The sequence below is a fragment of the Phaeoacremonium minimum genome, assembly GCF_000392275.1.
Source record: "Phaeoacremonium minimum UCRPA7 unplaced genomic scaffold PA7_03_scaffold_232, whole genome shotgun sequence".
NCBI lineage: Eukaryota > Fungi > Ascomycota > Sordariomycetes > Togniniales > Togniniaceae > Phaeoacremonium > Phaeoacremonium minimum.
In genome coordinates, this window is record NW_006921137.1 from 42,619 (window position 1) to 60,771 (window position 18,153).

The following is an 18,153-nucleotide window of genomic DNA, read 5'->3' on the forward strand; positions in this document are numbered from 1 at the left end:
TTGGCAACTCCTACAGGATCGTGCGCAACCAACGTCCCTTCTAAACTCCTTCAGCAAAGTGTAGTTACATTATAAGTTTCCTAGCTTGATTTTGTACTCCCGTTACACAAAGCTTGTATCGAAGACATCGGCTACACCGAATGCCGGTGGTTGTATTGTTTCCAAATAGAGTGATAACATACTTCTCTTCGAAGGATAGAACTTCTAAAGCCTTAAAGAAGTTCAGTCGTCAATGTCTTGAGCCCCTCTTTCTGATATTCTCTCATCTGGCTCAAGTTCTAGAAAAGTATTATTCTAGTCAGCCATACTGTCAAAAGCTAAGCGCTGGGGTAAAGGCACCAGGATTTTTAGCGCCGCTGGCCCACTTTTTCTGAGTATACTTAATCACAAATAGACTTTCAACCGAGAGGCTTGTCGTCTACTGGCCCGTGATGGTAATGTCACCGCCAGGTGTAGGTGCGGTGCAGGGGTCTCGACCTGGATCGAGCTGCATGCCTGAGATTTAGGCTCCTAGATCCCAAAGACCGGGTAAGGCGGCTCGGGTGGCCAGAAAGCGGCTCGGACACTTAAGACTTATCAATCATTGGCATGCCAACTTACAAGAGACCAGACCAATCACGTATCTACAAATCTATGGCCGGCTGAAAAGAAGGAGCAGATTCTATTACCGTGCTTGTCTTGCTTGTCTTGCTTGTGTCGTAGCTTGATCACTCAGTCGTATTTGAGATGTGGCTTGCTGAGTTCGAGCCGCTTTTTCGATTCTACAATCTTGATGACGAGGAGCAAGGATAAGCCGTCCGCAAGGTCTGAAATGAAGCTCCGACGGTCATGGAAATCGCCATAAATTTTGTTACGGTGGGGGGCTGTTAGATGAGGAATGAGAGCAACAAGCTAGCTGCGTCTCGCGGAGATGTAATCGATTTTGCATGGCGATTTTTATGCTACCTGATGGCTGCTATTCTGTACTTCAACCGGCTATGCCAATGCATTTAGATACATTAAAACAGCACTTGACTCCAAAGGCCCTCCTGATCAACACCTTGTTGGACTGTGGGAGTTAAGGTCCAGTCTATGCAATGAGACGCCGTCCACACCCACAAAAATGCAAGACCTCAAGCCATTAGGCCAAGTATACGTAAGTTCCACCTTCTCTCTCAATGTAATCCTTCTCAATGAGCCTGTGGCGGGAAGTCAGTCAATGTGGTCCTGTACATCAAAGGATGGGAATGGGCACATACTTCTCAATGTTCTGCTTGATGTCGGCGGGATCCATGGCTCCTCTGCTCTTGGTCTGGTTGATCACCTCAGCCACTAGCTGAGAATGCGTCATTGACTTTCTGCTCTTCATGATCCGCACAATCGCAGCTTGAGTCTCAAATTGCCTGTCCGCAGCGACCCGCTGGTGGGTCTCCTGGTTCTCCTCCTTGGTCTCCTTGAGTTGGATCTGGTTGATCTTGACCCGGTACTTGGGGTCAGTGAAGGTCTTGTTGACGGTAAATGTGTCTGTCTTCTTGACGTCTCTGCCTTTCGGATGCTTCTGTAGCACGCGAACCTTGCCGCAAGCCAGGGACTGCAGAGTACGCTCGAGTTCAGATCCGCTTAGGCCAGTCGCTTGCGCAATTTGCTCATAGCTCAGGACTTCTTCTGGCCCTGCCTGATTAAAAAGCACGAGTATAACGGCTTGGAAGGCGCTGACGAGTAACTCTTTCGGGCCCTTGTTGAAGACCGCCTTGACCACACAATGCGCAAGGTTGTGCTTCCACGTGAGCCGGCGACCTGTGTGCTTATTTCTGTAGTAGCTGTCGAACTTCTCGATCTGCTCCGCCACATCTGGAGGCAGGACCATCTTGGTGTCTGCATACGTCGGCCAAGCTGCCGCGGACAGAATACTGACTGTGAGATCAACGTTGCTCTTAGCCTGACCAGTACCTTCCCGCCACTGCTTGTAGGAAGCCATCTCATCCTTGGCTAGCTCCTGATCTTTGAACATTTGTTCGAGGTTGTGGGTGAAGCTAGCACCACACTCGCTCTTCAATTTCGTGAGCATATTGCGCTCGGCATCTTGGCTTGCACTTCTGCCCATCAGCAGTCGTCGGGCAAGGTCTTTCTTGTAGAAAGCTTCAAATACATCCTTTCCTTCAATGAATCGGAAAAGCTCAAGACCTTGATCGAGCTGGCGGTCGAGTTCGGCGTCCTCATCGGCGGTGCTCGCTTGTCCACTTTGCTCCGCAGCTGCTCGATCTTGAGCATCTGAGAGAAGGCTCTTCGGCAAAGTCTTTAGGCCTCCCCTCAGCAGCATGTCGATGTACTTCGCAATCATCTCGCCAACCTTGGAAGTTCCTGTACCCCACGAGGCAGCAATCTTCCTGTCGTTGATGAAGTTGCCGAATGCTTCTCGCAAGCCATAGGTGAAGTCCTCGTCTTTGTTGAAGGCATCTCGGATCATGATGTCCAGAGTTCTTCGGAGTTCCAGCAAGCGAACTACCATCTCATCCCCACGAGCAGTGTCGTTAACAATCTCTGAGCCCGCTTGCCTGATATAACTCTCCCACGGACTCCTTAGCTTCTTCTGAATACCTGAAAGTCGTAGAAGCTCGTACAACGCCTTCATTGACTCGACGTCGTTTGCATCCAACAGCTTCGCAACGCTACTGCTATCCAACAGCTTGGACGAATATTTCCCTGTCAATATCGCGCGGGCATCATCGAGGAGTTGCCTCTTTGTCGTGCTGTCAAAATTAAAGGCGTTGCAACGGAAGTCTTCCTCCCTAAGAAGTTTCTCGCACGCTCTGATGTAATCTTTCAGGCTGTGGCCAGAGCTGCGTTCCTCAGCAAAGTTCTCGAAATACTCGTTTGACTCTCGTAGGAAGCGCGGCTCGAACGACTTGAGGTATACATTGAATATGTGAAGCATGGTGACAGAGTCGCGCAATAATGGTGAGTCGAACCTGCTGTCTCCACGCCGGTCATACTCCACAAGCTCGCACATGCCCGCTAAGACCTTGGTACCTGGAGCACCTTCATCCGTCTCCTTGATCTTCGTCACGAATACCATACGACGAAACTGAGTGATCGCCATATCATTGATTTGAGGTAGGGTCTTGCTGTTAAGCAGAAAAGACCGATCAAGCCAGCTGAAGGTAGAGCGTATGATGACCTGAGACGAGGTTAGTTTTGGTTCTCAAGGGCACTGACAGGGAGATTTACAGATTGTGCGTTCCAGGTCTTCCAGTGCTTGTACACACTCCTCAACATGTCTACGTTCGAGTTGCCCCCATCTGCCTTGATCTTCTGCAGCACTTCCCCATGCAAGTGGTCCTCGCATCGTTGTCGTAGCATGTCATAGACCTTCTCCGCCTGGCCACTCCTACATAAATCCTCGACACCTCGGTATAACCTCTCCAACGGCTGGCGTGGTTGTGAGGAGGAGAAGATGGCGGTCAGAGCTGTATCCAACTCGGCCCATGTCCGCCTGTAGTAGTCCTCGACATCTTGTGCTCGTGAGGTCGTGCGAAGGTTCTTGATGACAAACTTCTTCGCCCCAGTGTGCGGCTGGAAGGCAGACGCCCGCTTGGTGAGATCGATGATCTCTGGGCGCTTGCCCTGCACCTTTGCGCTCATAGCGGCAGTGGTGGCAGAGCTCCCTCGGCCAAAACACGAGCCAAGGTCGCCGGATCGGGCACGCTTTGGATCGGGGGCGGCAGACGGCCACGGGGCGAGGGGGTTAGAGTCGACGCGGGGCCGGCGCCTGCTGGCCGAGGGCGGAGAATAGGGAGAGGAGGGCGTGCCTTCACCGAAGGGGTGGTTGGAGGTCGACTGCATGGACCTTGTGAGGTCCTGCAACAAAGCTGTTACACAGACCTCGAAACGAAGCTTGGGGGGGATGGTCGTCGGCTATTCGGTGAGTTGCAATGCTGAAATGGTCGGGGTTGCGGCGGATATCTGGAAACGGCTTGTGTCACAACCTCCAGGCGATCAGTGCTCTGGAGGGGATGTAGTGGGCTGGTTCTCGGTAGAAGGAAGGTCGGGTATGTTGTTGAATCAGGAATCAAGAGTTGCAGAGTCATCTATCAAGCCAGACTGTCGAAGATGTGAGGTGAGGTAATGAGGTTGAGACCGGCAGTGGTGCATTGCAGGTGGGGAGCTGGGGAAGCATTAACGGAGTTAAACTGCCCATTCCCGACGCGGTCGATAAGCATCACTGAATCGTCAAGCGCGCTGCTTTTTCAGGCTTATCTCACCCAGCTTCGCACGCCACACCCTGCTACCAACCCCACCATGACACCGGCAATTTGGGACCGTGCACATCCCTATTCGTATTAGGAGAAGCAGATACATCATGGAAGACGATGCTATCAAATGCCATGCTGATGTTACATGCTCACATTGTATCAGACTAGCCTATTATACACTATTGATCCATCATAATTACCTTCTTTAGAATATCATACAGTTGTCTTGGATCTGTCTCAGGCTTCGTGGACCTTGTGAGGTCAACTAGCTAGGTGCTCTCACCCTTTCTTTCTCTCTCTCTCTCTCTCTTCTCATCTTAGCAACTGTCAACCGGATACAATCCCCGGGAACTCCACTGAGGAATTAGACAGGTCTTAAGCATATGCTGCCCAGCCTGAAGATGACATTAGCCTGCGAGCGTATGTCTTGGAGAATGTAGAGGATACGTACCAGAATAGAGCACTGCCAAATGCTTTTCGTCCGTGGCTTGGTTGATGAGGTCGTTCACTGTAGCCGTCACGCTCAGTGTCTTTGACAGCTTCTTTTGAACAACCTCCAGAGCTCTGTCCGCCTCTGATGGCTCGTTGACCGCCTTCTTGCTCTCAATCTCGGTATGCTCGTCTCCAACGCCCCCTTCGTCTGTTCTCCTCGCATCCTGCAACTTCGCCATACGCACCGGAGATATAGACCACGTGTACAAGGGGTCGTAGCGTAAGACATCCAGGATAGTCATGATGGAGTAAGTCTCTTCCCTCATGGCGTCAAGCGCAAACTCGCAGCACCTTCTGAACACTCCCTCCGTCTTCGTTATGCCCATACCATCCACAATGTCCCTGGTCATCCGGAAAGGTACAAGCTCAGGGACCGGAAGCACTCGACCCATCTCGAATGCTACTCCGAGGTCAATATGCACAACTTCCCCATTCTTGGTGTCGAGAAGAATGTTGTGACCGTGCCTGTCCCCAAGGCCCAACACGTGGCCGAGCATGGAAATGGCCGCTGTACTTCTTGTGTAAGCAAGCCTCTTGACGTACCATTCATCCGGATCGGGGAAATTCTCCATGAAGAAATACTTCATCACAGGATGGAATTTGTCCGTAACCTTACGGTATGTGCTGATTCGCGTTTCCAGAGGCTTAGATTGCACCGCGGAAATCTCCTTACGACACTGCGATCCCTTTAAGTCCTTCGGGTAGTATCGTTCATGGGCGGGCATTAGGTACTCATGCAAGGGAATGGTGTCGGAGACGAACTCGATTAGCCCTGAGGCAGAAGTAAGTGGCAATACCTTGTACGTCCTGATTCCTAGATTGCGCTGTCTTGTCGTTCTGTGCAACTTGAACACCTCGGAAACGGCTGCAAACACCTGTTCCATGATTGCGTCCTGTCGGAGATCGTCATTACCCCCCTTAACAAGCTGCCTGAAACGCTGTCCATTGCTCCCTACCGCGGTTATGATCTTTGGGGCGCTGACGCCCGAGGCAATGGACATTATAGGCTCAAGCTTCATCATAGTCGGAACATTGGAATAGTCCCGATCGCTCGAAAGCTCGATTTGCATTGTTGGCGGTGGTATTTGATATTTTGTCAGGGACGCAGCCAGGTTCTGCCCAGCAGTCGAATCTTTTATGGCCGATTTATGGCCAGCTTTATACTTGTTCGGATCTCTTTCCATCGCGAGCTGGTGATAATATCTGCTAGTTCGGTCGATCGCAGTCCATATGAGTGCCCTTGATGGATTCTTTATGATCTGTTGAGACACCTTCTCTGTTGCTTTCTGTCGGAGGACGGCCACATCATCATCTTTATTGGCTCGGGATTTTACACCTGACCATATCTGATACATGCCGTGATACGGGTGGTCTATACAGATGCGTAAGACCAAGTTTATAAGTAGCTTCTGGAACATATTCGACTGATCCTGGAGACGAGAGGTGAGCTGGTTCATTAGAGGAGCCAACTTTCTAGTGGGAACTCTCTCTAGATGTTTTCTCACGACCTCATTTGTCGCATCTTCATCTGAATGTTCCAGCCACAGAGCCGTAAATCGCAATGCATCATTGTTGTGTTCGTCTGAGGCAGCCAGTGACAAAAGATAATTCTCCAAGCTGAGCTTCACGAATTCGCTTCGAAGGCGCTCTGTCCGAGATAACTCCGCTTGGTCGAGATCTAAGACCTGCCTGGCCTTACCAAGGTGGTTATTATATTTATGCTTCTGCTGCGTATTGTGCTCCTTGGCAATCATATTCCTCAACTGAGCCACCTCATCGCTCTTCTTTTGCTTTATGGTCTGGAGGCGAGCGAGATGTGCGAGACCGTCTGGATTCTGGAGTTCCTGGTCACAAAATAGTGCGAACTGGTGGAATACTCGACCAGCGTCTTTTCCTTCAATCTTCCCTTTGAGATCCTTGAGGGCTGGCTCCAAATACTTCTTCTGTATATTGTCCGGACTTTCGAGTTTTGCCACAGAAACTTGGTAACCGGCCTTGGAGAGCAAATCTGAGCGACTGACTGGAACACTCTGCTTCTTCAGGATCGACTCCTTGTCAATATTTTGCAGCATTCGTATGGATGGTATCATTTCTCCATGGTCCCAAAGCGAGTTTGCCACCTCGATATTGATGGCTGCATCCACATAGAGCCCTGCTTCTTCGCTCGATTCTATCAAATCCGTCAGAGATGTGGATAAATTCAGTGACTCCTGGGTGGCATTGTGGACGCGATAAATGCTCGATGACAGTAACATGGAACGGATCTCAACCAAGCGGCTTTGCGCCCATGTTACTTTACAGCTGTTGCGTAGTAGGTCTTTCTGGGTAAACATGCTGAGGGTCGTCTCTCGACATGAGAGAACCTGGCTGATATCGGCGTATCTGCTTTTGTTAGCCATGACGAGACGCACAAGATGAACACACTTGCCTTCCACTCATCATCCACTTAGATCGTTGCTCAAACTTTGAAAGCAAAGAGTTCAACTCCAGAGGGCCACTGACGCTAAGTACGTCATCTAGCTCCGTAAGAACAGCCAAGGTAGCGAGTTGATTCCGCAGATTTGGTGCATTAAGGCTTTCTTTAGTTAGATGTGAGATTGTGCTGGCCAAGCCGTCGTGCACTGCTTTCCGTGCTGACATGATATCAACAGCCTTATGAAATGATTGGTATGTTTTATATTCAGTCACGGAGTGATTTTCTGAAGCCGGTGGGACTGGGAGGTTCCACATCTCAAGCCTTCGGGCAGTCGTGAACGTTGTGTCCAACGAAGACGAGTTTTGTTCGAGCGCTTGTTGCGACTGGAGCAGTGCATGAGAGATTCCGAATAGCCCTAGACTACTAAGAGCATGAACTAGAGACTTGCCATCTCCTTCAGAGGCATAATCTCTTCGCCTGATATGGCTGTCGTACTGCGCTCCTCGAAACGCAAGTAACTTCGCACCATCATTCTCGTATTCAAGTCGTGCTATGACGTTTTCAAGAGACGAGACATGATTGAGACCATAATAGGCATCTGGGTCGTCGATGTTTTCAAAAATGCCCAGGAGGATTTCTGCGGAATCTTCCATGTCTCTGATCGCTGATGATCGGCGAGGCGCTCGAGATGATTCAGAAAATGCCAGCTCAGTGAACAGTAACGCAACTTTGAACATCCCGCACTTTGTTGCAGCTGCTGATGCAGCAGAAAAGTCAATGTCTAGCCAGTGCAACCTGTCTATGATTGACGTCTCATTTGGCATTGGCTGATTTCTCAAATAGAGTATCGTGTTGATGAGTAATTTGATATTGTCCTTTGCAGATGGTGCTTTTGACTTGATCCATCGCTTGATGGCATCAGAAAGATCTCTCTTCACCGTCTGGTGTTTGTCGAGTTGCAGCAGCAGAACCAAATGGACAATGAAAGGAAGTGCCTCCTCTGCAAAGCCTTTCACTTCTGTAAGAATAGGTGACAGAACGCTCAAAATCACATCCTCTTCAAGAGATTGCGCAAGGTAAACTCCAAGATCCCGCGCCCAAGACGTCTGCTCAATGTGACCAGCAGCATATGCTTGTAGCTCTCCAGGGCTTAGTTCGAAGTAGTCAGACGGAGGCGTCCTATACTTGACCCAGTCGGAGGACACACAGAGAGTCTCGGACAGGCTTCTCTGGCAGGCCACATGGAGATCGTTATTCTCTTGTCCAGCGGCATCAGTTACAATATTTCTCAGTGCTGACTCCGCTAAACCAGCGGTAAACGAATCATCTTCCTTCGTAAGAGCTTCTAGAAGATTGAGAAGACCCTGTTCAGAGCCGCCATCCCCGGCCGTGATTTTTCGATATCGCGTGAGGAGTGATTCCCTCAAGAGGTCAGTGTGAACATCTCCTGAAGAAGCGAATGCTCTGCCCACAACCCTTCCAGCCCAGGTCAGATATTCTTTACTTAAATTCTGTGCCCGGCAGCTCTTCCAAACAACTGTGCCATGTAACAACGCGTCCTCATCGAGCTCAATTATGTCATTCCTCGTGGATACTGGACCGTTGAAGTCACCACAAAGCATCCCAAGGACAAGGTTGCGAGCGGAATCATTGAGTAACTGGTCCCCTCTTTCGCCGTCTTTCAATATTTCGAGGAGGAGATTACTCTCGTGTGTACCTTTCTCGGCATTTCCGGAAGAGCGTATATGGGATGCTGACAGAGTTATTGATCTGAATGACGATCGTTGGACCTCATCGATGAACGCAGGTGACTCGTATTGGGCAAGATACTTGGCAAACCAAGTATGAAATTGCTGTGCCTTGCTCATAGTTGCCCGGAACTGGCTTTCCTGTGTTGTGCTTGCTTGACTCGACTCAAGAAACATCCTGAGGCTAGCCAAGGCAGAGATGGCATATCCTGCAAGGAAGGAGGGCATCTGTGTCAAATGCGGCGAGCCCTTCTCTATCAAATACCGAGTAATGCCAAGAGCATCATCCGCGCATTCGACGTCTCGAATGAACGGTCGGACAGAATGCAATAGCATCTCTAACGGGTAAGACATCGTGGCCTGCTGGCCAGCGAGACAAATAAGAATCCTGACCTTTCGTATAACAGAGCAAGCATGTTGAGGACCGAGTGCTAGATGTACGGTGTTCAGTAATTTGCGAGCCACAGATACGACCAAAGGGGGTGTCCACAGTGTTGGCATTTCGTACTCCGTCCGACTGCACAGATGCGCGATTTCTCTGGTCAGGTATTTCGCTCTGAACATCGGTTGTTGATTGGCCGGAAGCTCTACAGGAGAGTGACCATATCTCTTGATCTCATCCATGATGTCTGCTGCGTACGAGAGATTTGCGTCCTTCCGGAATGTCTCCTCAATGGGATCTTCTTGATCAATCGAGTCGAAGAATATAGCAATGATATCGGCAAAGTGCAGGTAAATGGACTCAAAGTAAGGGTCTTTGCCCAGAAGTTTTCTAACTCGAGCCTCTCCAGTAGCCTGATCCTTGCGTTTCGTACTGATGTCGTAAGCAATACAATATGCTAAGATCTTAGAAAACCCTTGTTGTATCATGTTGACAGGAGTTAGATGGAGTCTCTCTGCTAGCGCTGTTGCTTCATTCTCTTGGCCACGCATCATCATGAGCGCGGTTGCTTCTGTCTGTGCCACTTTCAGTAACTCGTCAAGACTAGAGAACCCGAAAATTGCATGGGGAATGTCCTCGAGAACATCACCATCTAACCAGGTATATAACAGCTGTGGCGCGAATATTTTGAAAAGGTCGCGTGGTGACTTCAACGATCTCATCCGCGAAATCTTCTCGAGACAATGAGTGGCGTAAGGAGCACTACTATTGATCTTGCCTGGGGTCTCGAAAATATGATAGACACAACGCCGAAGTAGAGTTGAGCAGTTACAAGCAAGGTCTGCCAGAACAAACATCCGAAAAGCGATGCCTTCCATGGAATCAGGATCAGCAGGAAGGCTGTTCAGAACATCCAAGAAGATAGCTTCATGGGTGTTGAGCACAAAGAGCTCAAAAATTCTTTGAAGATGAATTCCAACTGCGAATTTGACCAATATTGCGCCGTTTGAGAGAATGGAGAGCAGTGACGAGCGACAAGACGGCAGCGTTTGGGATGTCGCTGTAGCGTATCCCGAATTGAGTTCCAGTAGCCTGTACAATAGCCCTGAGAAGGACACTTGAGCCGTTGGGGAGAGAAAGTTCATTGGGAGTGACTTATTCACAAGGTATGTGTATAAATCCCCAACCATGCTTGAAAGTTCGCCTTTGTCATCTAACCAGACTGGAGCCAGACCTTCAAGCATATCGACACAAGTGCATAGAGCGACTTCACAAGTCGAAAACTCTGACATGCCGATAATCTCTCCAATCATCTCGACAAATCTCAACGCGTCGTCGGAATTGATGGTGATATCTGAGGAGAAGATTTCACGTAAGAAAGCTCGACAGAGAAGAAAGTCTTGATGCGAAAGGGCAAGTATTTGGTTCACAAAATCCCCGGGAAGAAGCCCTATTTGCTTATGGTCTTTACGAAAAGCAGATAGCAAGTGTAGCCTCTGTTTCGTGTCCTCGTTGAAGGCTTCTCGGCTGAAGTTCATAGCAACTTCGTGCCTCGGCATACTGAAGTGGTTGGCAGCAGTATGTCTTTGACTGTTCTGAGACTCAAATTCATCTTCGTCGATCTCCATCATCTCGGAACTTTGACCCGAGTTTTGACGTAGAGACAAGTCGGAGAGAAAGCCCGATAAGCTAGAGAAAACTCGCAAGAGATGAGGACTCGATTTGCAAAATGCCTCCAGTGATGATACATCAACTGACGGAGTGTAAGGAGCCACCCAACTCAAAATCAGATCCACCAATTCTTGTGTGCGGCCGGATGTGAGTACCATCTCTAACAGCTTGTCGAGGACGTGAAATAAGTTTGGTCCAAATTCTCTAGAGATTGTTGAGTCCACGTTCTCAAAATGGGGTGTAAAGATGGCTCCACTGATACAGCACGAGAACAAACTCTGCAAACGCTCAGTAGAGATCTGTGCTAGTCCTTCTCCACGTCGAGTGGGCAAATCGAATAGCTGACTGAGCTCTTCAATCTTCGGAAAGAATAGTTCTAGTGTGAGTTTCGTTGTGTAATGAGAACCAGCGTCATCGATGAGATTCAGGGCATGGTCGTTTGATGTTCCTTCACCACATCCGAAGCGTGAGGTCTCAGACGTGTCCCTCTCGTCGAGTAGAAGAAGGTACCTTGTCATTCCACTAGTTTCCCTAAATACCTTACGTGACTGAGAGATAGAGCTTCCAAAAACGCGAATAGGCGACGCCAATATAAGTTTTGGCATCCCACAGCACGCTCTCAGCAAATTCACAAGATCAAGAGCGGGAGCATGTATTGAATGCAGTGAAGCGTAGACCGGGTCAGCTGCGGTTTGTCAGGGATCACTTCTGAAAAGTAAATGGAGGAGAGATCTTACCTGGTTTCCAGATCGAGAAAACCCAGCGAATTATATGGCTACGCGTCTTCTGGCTCGCACTTGGCAACATCGAGTTCCGAAGATGCAGCAGGTGGTGCATCAAGCTCAGAGACGCATCTACAAGAATTGGTGGTCCACTGATGTCAGCGACAGTCACAATGTTGTTAATATCATCGGCCATTTCATGATCGGCAACCAATCTTAACTCCAAAATCGAATGGAGCAACACACAAGCAGCTCGACTCGTGCTCGGAATGCTGACAGATCGAACAGCTAGTTGCCATAGCTGTTTCCACTTAGTTGCCAAAGAGCTATCAGGAGCATTTTTCTGAACGGCACAACTGGCTATTTGTTAACAGTTGGCCACAGGAGTCGACCCGTTTTGCTTACCTTGCACACGCAATCATTGCCCACGAAGATAAAGACCCATGCTTGTCGCCGATGAGTGGCGTCAAGTGTTCAATCATATTAAAAAGTCCATCCAGAGGTTGTTCAGTTGCTGATAGTAGAAACGGGATGACTTGTAGCGTAGTGAGCTTCATTCCTCCATCGTTGACAAGCATTTTTCGGTGAATTCTGTTGGCGTCTGCCGCCGTTCTGCGCCTCTTCCTCGGTTGTTCATCCTCGCCCTCGTCTCGCTCTAGGTGCTGAGAGCTCCGAGCAACTATGTCCTCAAGTAGAGCTATCACTTCGATTGCGGCCCACCTCCGCTCAGCAGCTTGATGGCATGGTCGAAGGCCGAAGAGATTGGTGGAGAAATAGTCAATAGGGAGATTAATCGATGAGAATGTAATGTCATCAAGCTGTAGACGAGTTCGCTCGTCCCGTTTTGAGTATTCCAGCCAAAGGCCTTCCAGAAGCTCTTCAACGTCATTCATAAATGTACCCCCAGATGGATCTGAAATAAGACTGTCTATATAGAGATGCAACCCGTACAAGGTCTTAAGCATCTCATCTCGAACAGAAAAGAGCATCTCATCGTAAGCAAGCGCTCGAGGTTGCCACCAGTGTGACAACAAAGGCACCAGTTCCTTCGTTAGCATACGTCCTAAGGACAGATCATCCCCCACACAAGAGGATAGGACGCAATTCAAAGTCGCGAACGCGAGTTGATGTAGCGCACTGAGATTCAATTGGCGCAGCTGCAAAACCTGCACTATCGCATCTGTGATCATTTTTGCGCGGCTCAGGAGAGGAGCGTTTGATGCCAATACAAGAGAAAGAAGACATTGCACAAGAGATTGTAGACCCGAACGGTGAGCGTGGACTGCAGTGCGGTGGGCAGATGATGCTATGGAGCGGCCGGTTGAATATGGTGTAGATAGCGTCTGACCAGTCCCAGGAGCCGGTGATGCTCGAGACGCTGCGAAGTAGCCAGCATCTCGATCTCCAATATCCACGATATTGATGATTGCCTCGACACAAAAATCGACACATATAGACCAGCCTTCTCCGTCCTGAATGGCTAGGCCTTCGACGTTAGCGGGGTGGCCAAGAACGGCGACCAAAGCCTTGATGTAATCCGATGCAAATGGTTCGAATAACGCCTGGTCTTTATCTGGTAATGTTTGGGTAATGTGATCGATCACAGCCCTTGCGGTCTGGCGTTTGATCTTAGATGCTCCGTGGGTGACGGCGATGCGGAGAGCCTCGGCACATTTGGTCAGCCTCGACGAAGTTATGTTTTTGGGGCCTCTGTTGCTGAGGTATGACTTCTTCTCGGCCAAAGAAGCTTGAAATAAGGCCTCGAAAACTTCATGATATCCTTTATCTTTCAAAGGTTTCCTAGAAGTACTATATCAGACGGCGTTCTCTGTCTTTGAGGGTTGTACTTACTGGCCGGTAGACCGGTCTAGGCCTTTGAAGAAGTCAATCAAGTCTATGATCATTAGACTCAAACTTGGGGACTATCTTGACCTTGAAAAGGCTTACCTTGCAATGCAGATGCACGAGCATTGGCGCTCCCAGTCTTAATTGTGCCTGGGCATCAATTAGTCTCTCTGCACTAAGGTACAATATAAGCAAGCGACATACTTGTGATGTCGGTGACATTGCCCTCGCCCCTGGTCTTCCCTTGCCTCGGCGCCATTTCGCAGTCTTGCTATGCCTCTAGTAGACATTTGACAAGTTGACGTCAAAAATAATCAGTAGAATTCCATCGAAGGTCGTTTGCCGTGGGAGAATATCACAAAGAAGTCATGGGTGCACCACTGCACTATCCAACCATCAGACAGACCTGCTCCAGTATTCAGTGACTAAGCTACCGCGAGACGGTTAGGCAGAAACGTGATAGATTGTGAAAGGAGTGAAATTGGGAGCTTTTTCTCTACGACCAAAGGTTATGGCAGCTTGATGTCTCAATTCTCGAGATGAAAGGCTCTGTAGTCACAGTGATGCCGGGAATTTGGTGCTATATCATCGTTGTTGAGTCTCAAACGGCAGGCATTCGCGTTGGAAGCTAAGAAGGCAGGAGGAAGCTCTACCTAGCTCCGGGCCGCACCTACACCACCCCTGGAGCACCTAGCTCAGGACTAAATGGCCGGCAGAACTCACTGACCGCCCGCTGTCTTTGTTCTAGCGTCACAGCTGAGCAACGCCGGCATGGCAGCCCCACAGTCTTTTGCTGCGCTGTGGAAGCTTTGAAGATCGCGTCCAACACCAAGCCTGGCCGTTTTTACGCGCCATCCCTCTAAGACTTCTGGTCTCTACACAACACTGAGCCCGGTCTCCCACGAATTGTCCGGCCGCCTTTACATCCTCACTCTAGACTGCTCGTCACCCCCGACAGGTCGCCCCATACGGCGCACACAAGCGACCACAGAACGATGCTCTGACAGTCACTGCGCCTATCATGTCTGAGGCCACAGCTCTAGAGGCTTTGCAGGCCCTACACCGAGACCTTGTCGCCGTCTGCGATCATCGCTTCGAGAGTCTCCAGGCTCTCGAGCAACAACTGGATGCTCATGCTGCGGCATTCAAAGAGCTTCTCAACAAGCCGCCGAGGAGAACAGAGAGTCGCAACGCGGTCAATTCTGGTGCGTGGAGTTGGCAACGTTTCGGTCACAATCAAAACTAACTCTGGTAAATCACAGGCAAGATCAAGGTCGGCGATGATGAATACTCTGTCAATAAAGAATTTCAGGAAATTGCGCTCCAGCTTGCCGACGAACTGGACTTAGACGAAGTCATATCGGCGAAAGTCCTTTTAGAATCTCAGGATGATCAATCAGCTCTGGGGCGATCACTGCTGGAATGTGGACTCATCAGATTTCACCAACAGCGCAAATATCTTCTCGATTGTATCCGGTTATGCGTTCAGCTTGCCGCCGACGACGACCTCCCAGATGGCTTACAGGATGGCTTCGGAATTTTCGTTTCGCAACACATATATGGCGAGGGCGTCCCAGGTGAACCAGCGCCAAGTCGAGACAAAAAAATCATTTCGAGATGCATGGGAGCTATGCGCGATATCAAGATGTGGCTTCAAAAACTGTCAGATCGGTTGACTACTGCAGCTGTTGTCAGTCAAGCCAACACCACGAGCGCTCCGGAGGTGCAAGAGATGGTGGAGTTCTCGCGGGTCAGCCTCGTTCAGCAGCATGAACTTCTTGCTGTTATCCTTTGCTCTGCCGTCGAGAAACGGATGGCCGATGTGCAGGACTTCGAGGAATTTCTCACATTGCTCAAGAGGCTTGATAGATATGACCATTTACTAGGTATGACAAGAACATGATCTGCTACCCTACAAGCCAATTAACTTGAAGGACAGTTCACCTCTTCCCCCTTCTCGGCGCTTACATCAACATGTTCGGCTCTACGGAGGGTATCGGAGACCTAACAGTGGCTCGGAGGCTGAACAGTGTCATTTGCAAACAGGCAGATGACGATACCTGGCTTCTTACATATTTCCATGCAGCAGCTCGGGCATGGTGGATTATTGAGTATAGTGGCTGGTATCTTGATGATGTCGTCCCTGACTCTGCCATCCAGGGAGTCGACTTAGACGAAGGTATGTATACACCTAACTTTCGTTATCGATATGGTGCTAAATCATTTGCAAGAGGATAAGGAGAGGACCAAACACTTCACAGAGGCACTGAAAGATGGTGCTTTCGACTTCATACTCTCAGTAGCCGCGGATATTAAAACGCCAGATTGGCAGGATCCTGCTCGCTCAGGCATTCGGCAGTGGCTCCAGCGGAAATCCCCTAGTCTCTCCGCGGATACAGTCCAGTTCTCGGATTTCTTTCAAAATGTCCTCATGCTGCAATTAGAGGTGTTTGTTGAGGGCTTCATTTCTAACCTTCCGGACGTTCTACGGAAATTACGGGTAGAAGAGGATGAACAGCGACAGCTTAGCCAAGCCCATGAGCAAGATCTAGATCTAGAGAGGTTTCTCCTCATCATCGCATACGCTTACGAAGGCCGCCCTGACGCTGCAGAAGCTTTCTGGTCTGACCCCGATAGCAATCTGGCTGGTTTCATGCACTGGGCATCCAGAAGAGCCTCAACACCCTTAGTCAGTGCATTTTGCGAAATGCTCCAATCCATCGCGGAAAACGACGACTGCGCAACATCTGCACACGAGTTTCTTCAGGATGATAGCCAGCATTCGTCTGGAAAGATGCGAAAGACGCTATCTCTGACTTGGAGTCAAATATTTCGAGAGCTGCTATTTTTCTCGGGCAAGATTCGGGAACGGCCAACACCAGCACAATCTCATCTCTATCGAGGAGGTAAGCCTACAAGCGAGCAAGCTGAAACGGAGCCAGAGTCTGCGATGATGCTGGAATGCTACTTGCGACTAATCACCAAATTATCGTCACGGAGTGAGGTGGCAAGACAATTTCTACTGAAGCATTCGGACTTCAATCTCGTTGAGCTGCTTTATCAATTAGCAAGCAGCTCAATTCCCGCTCGGCTTCGAGCTTGTGCCTTCCACGCTGCAAAATCTCTCATCACTCGCAAATCACAAGAAGAGGGTTCCATAATGTGGACCATGCTTGATGGGTATATGACTGGCCAATACTATGTCTCACAAAACCAGCCACGGCAACCTATGATTGAATCACACCAGAACCCAGCCGCTTTCATGGAGCGACTTGCAGAGGAGATTGCAGTGGGATTTGAAGAACCCAATGCCTTCATTGAGCTGCTCATATCTCTCGTATCTCCCGTTGAGGATGCCTCCAATCTCAACGACGCCCTACCTTTCCCTGAGACATTGGGGTCGAATTTCAGGCTGCCTGGCATCGATCCATACGTTGACTATGTTCTTGGCAAGGTTTTCGGTTCAAGGTCAAAGGAACTGCAAGATGTCCATCAACTTAGGATACTTCGTCTGACTTGTCTTGAATTTGTCTTGTTGTGTCTGGAGACATTTAACGAGAATCTTATCATCATCGCAAACGAGTCTAATATCGCTGTCGATTCAGTAATATCTACGACTGACTTGGCAACCTATGTCAAACTTCATCCATTTGCTCGAGTAATGGAGTGGATGTTTAACGACAGAGTCATGTCTGCACTGTTTTCTACGATTCATCAAGACGGCGCGGAAGTTGGTAGCGCAACGCCAAATTCACCCTTAATCTTGGGCATCCTACGTGGTGTTGAGGTTTTCACCAAAGTGCTTGAACTACAGTCCACTTACCTTGACCTAGTTCGGCCTCTGATAAAACTTCAGTCGCCTCGTCGAAAGGAACCCGTTGCGAATGCTGTCTACGCCTCGTTCGAAGATGGTATCATGAGTCACCTAGATCTCATCGTAGATCTCGGCCGCTATTGTGGAATGGGACATCCTGCTTTGACGTTAGCATGCTTGAAACTTCTAGAGAAGATATCCGCATCATCAAAAATAATATCAGCGTGGAACCCAGGCCCAGGAAAACAGTCCCATCGTAACAAAGCGATCGTTGCTCTCGAAGCGGATGGCGAGGCTGAGACGATAGCAGGGTCGTTCGTCGCAGACTTGACAATACCGCTTGATCTAGGCCGAGAGGCAGAGTCACCGACATATATGATCAAAATCTACATATTGGACTTCCTGTATGCTTGTCTCCAGGCAACACCAAATCAGCCAACTATCGCGCATCTTCTTCTAGGCTTTCGGTGCGGTCTCAATGCACTCTCCATTGAGCCTGATGGCGATTTCGACTCTCGAACATCATTATTCCATAACATGCTACGAGTTCTACTTGAGACACCATTTGGGGATGATGATTTGGGTATGCGACAATGGTTGGTCGCTCTGAAGTACAAGATTGTACGAGTACTCCAGATATTATGGAGTTCGCCTTTGTCTTCGCCCATCGTACTCGACGAGCTAAGGGAGAACGATTTCCTCTTCCACCTACTTCTTCGAGAAGTATCAATAGGGCCCAATCTACCATGGGACGGGCAAGACACAAGCGGACCAGAATTCCTGATTTCAGAAGGTTCTACAACATTCCTGTTCTTCCTATCCTTGAGAGCC

At 49.3% G+C, this 18,153-nt stretch overlaps 2 protein-coding genes across 2 annotated transcripts; both read right to left on the reverse strand.

Annotated features, from left to right (window-relative positions):
• Positions 1 to 1,120: 1,120 nt before the first annotated feature.
• UCRPA7_3141 (putative ubiquitin ligase subunit protein) lies at positions 1,121 to 3,621 on the reverse strand (the record flags this gene model as incomplete). The annotated part of the gene is made up of 3 exons (XM_007915704.1): positions 1,121 to 1,178; positions 1,239 to 3,157; positions 3,208 to 3,621. The coding sequence occupies 3 exons, from the start codon at positions 3,619 to 3,621 to the stop codon at positions 1,121 to 1,123; spliced, it is 2,391 nt and encodes a 796-aa protein (XP_007913895.1).
• Positions 3,622 to 4,607: 986 nt separating this feature from the next.
• UCRPA7_3142 (putative ataxia telangiectasia mutated protein) lies at positions 4,608 to 5,794 on the reverse strand (the record flags this gene model as incomplete). The annotated part of the gene is made up of 3 exons (XM_007915703.1): positions 4,608 to 4,627; positions 4,684 to 5,617; positions 5,681 to 5,794. The coding sequence occupies 3 exons, from the start codon at positions 5,792 to 5,794 to the stop codon at positions 4,608 to 4,610; spliced, it is 1,068 nt and encodes a 355-aa protein (XP_007913894.1).
• Positions 5,795 to 18,153: the final 12,359 nt, after the last annotated feature.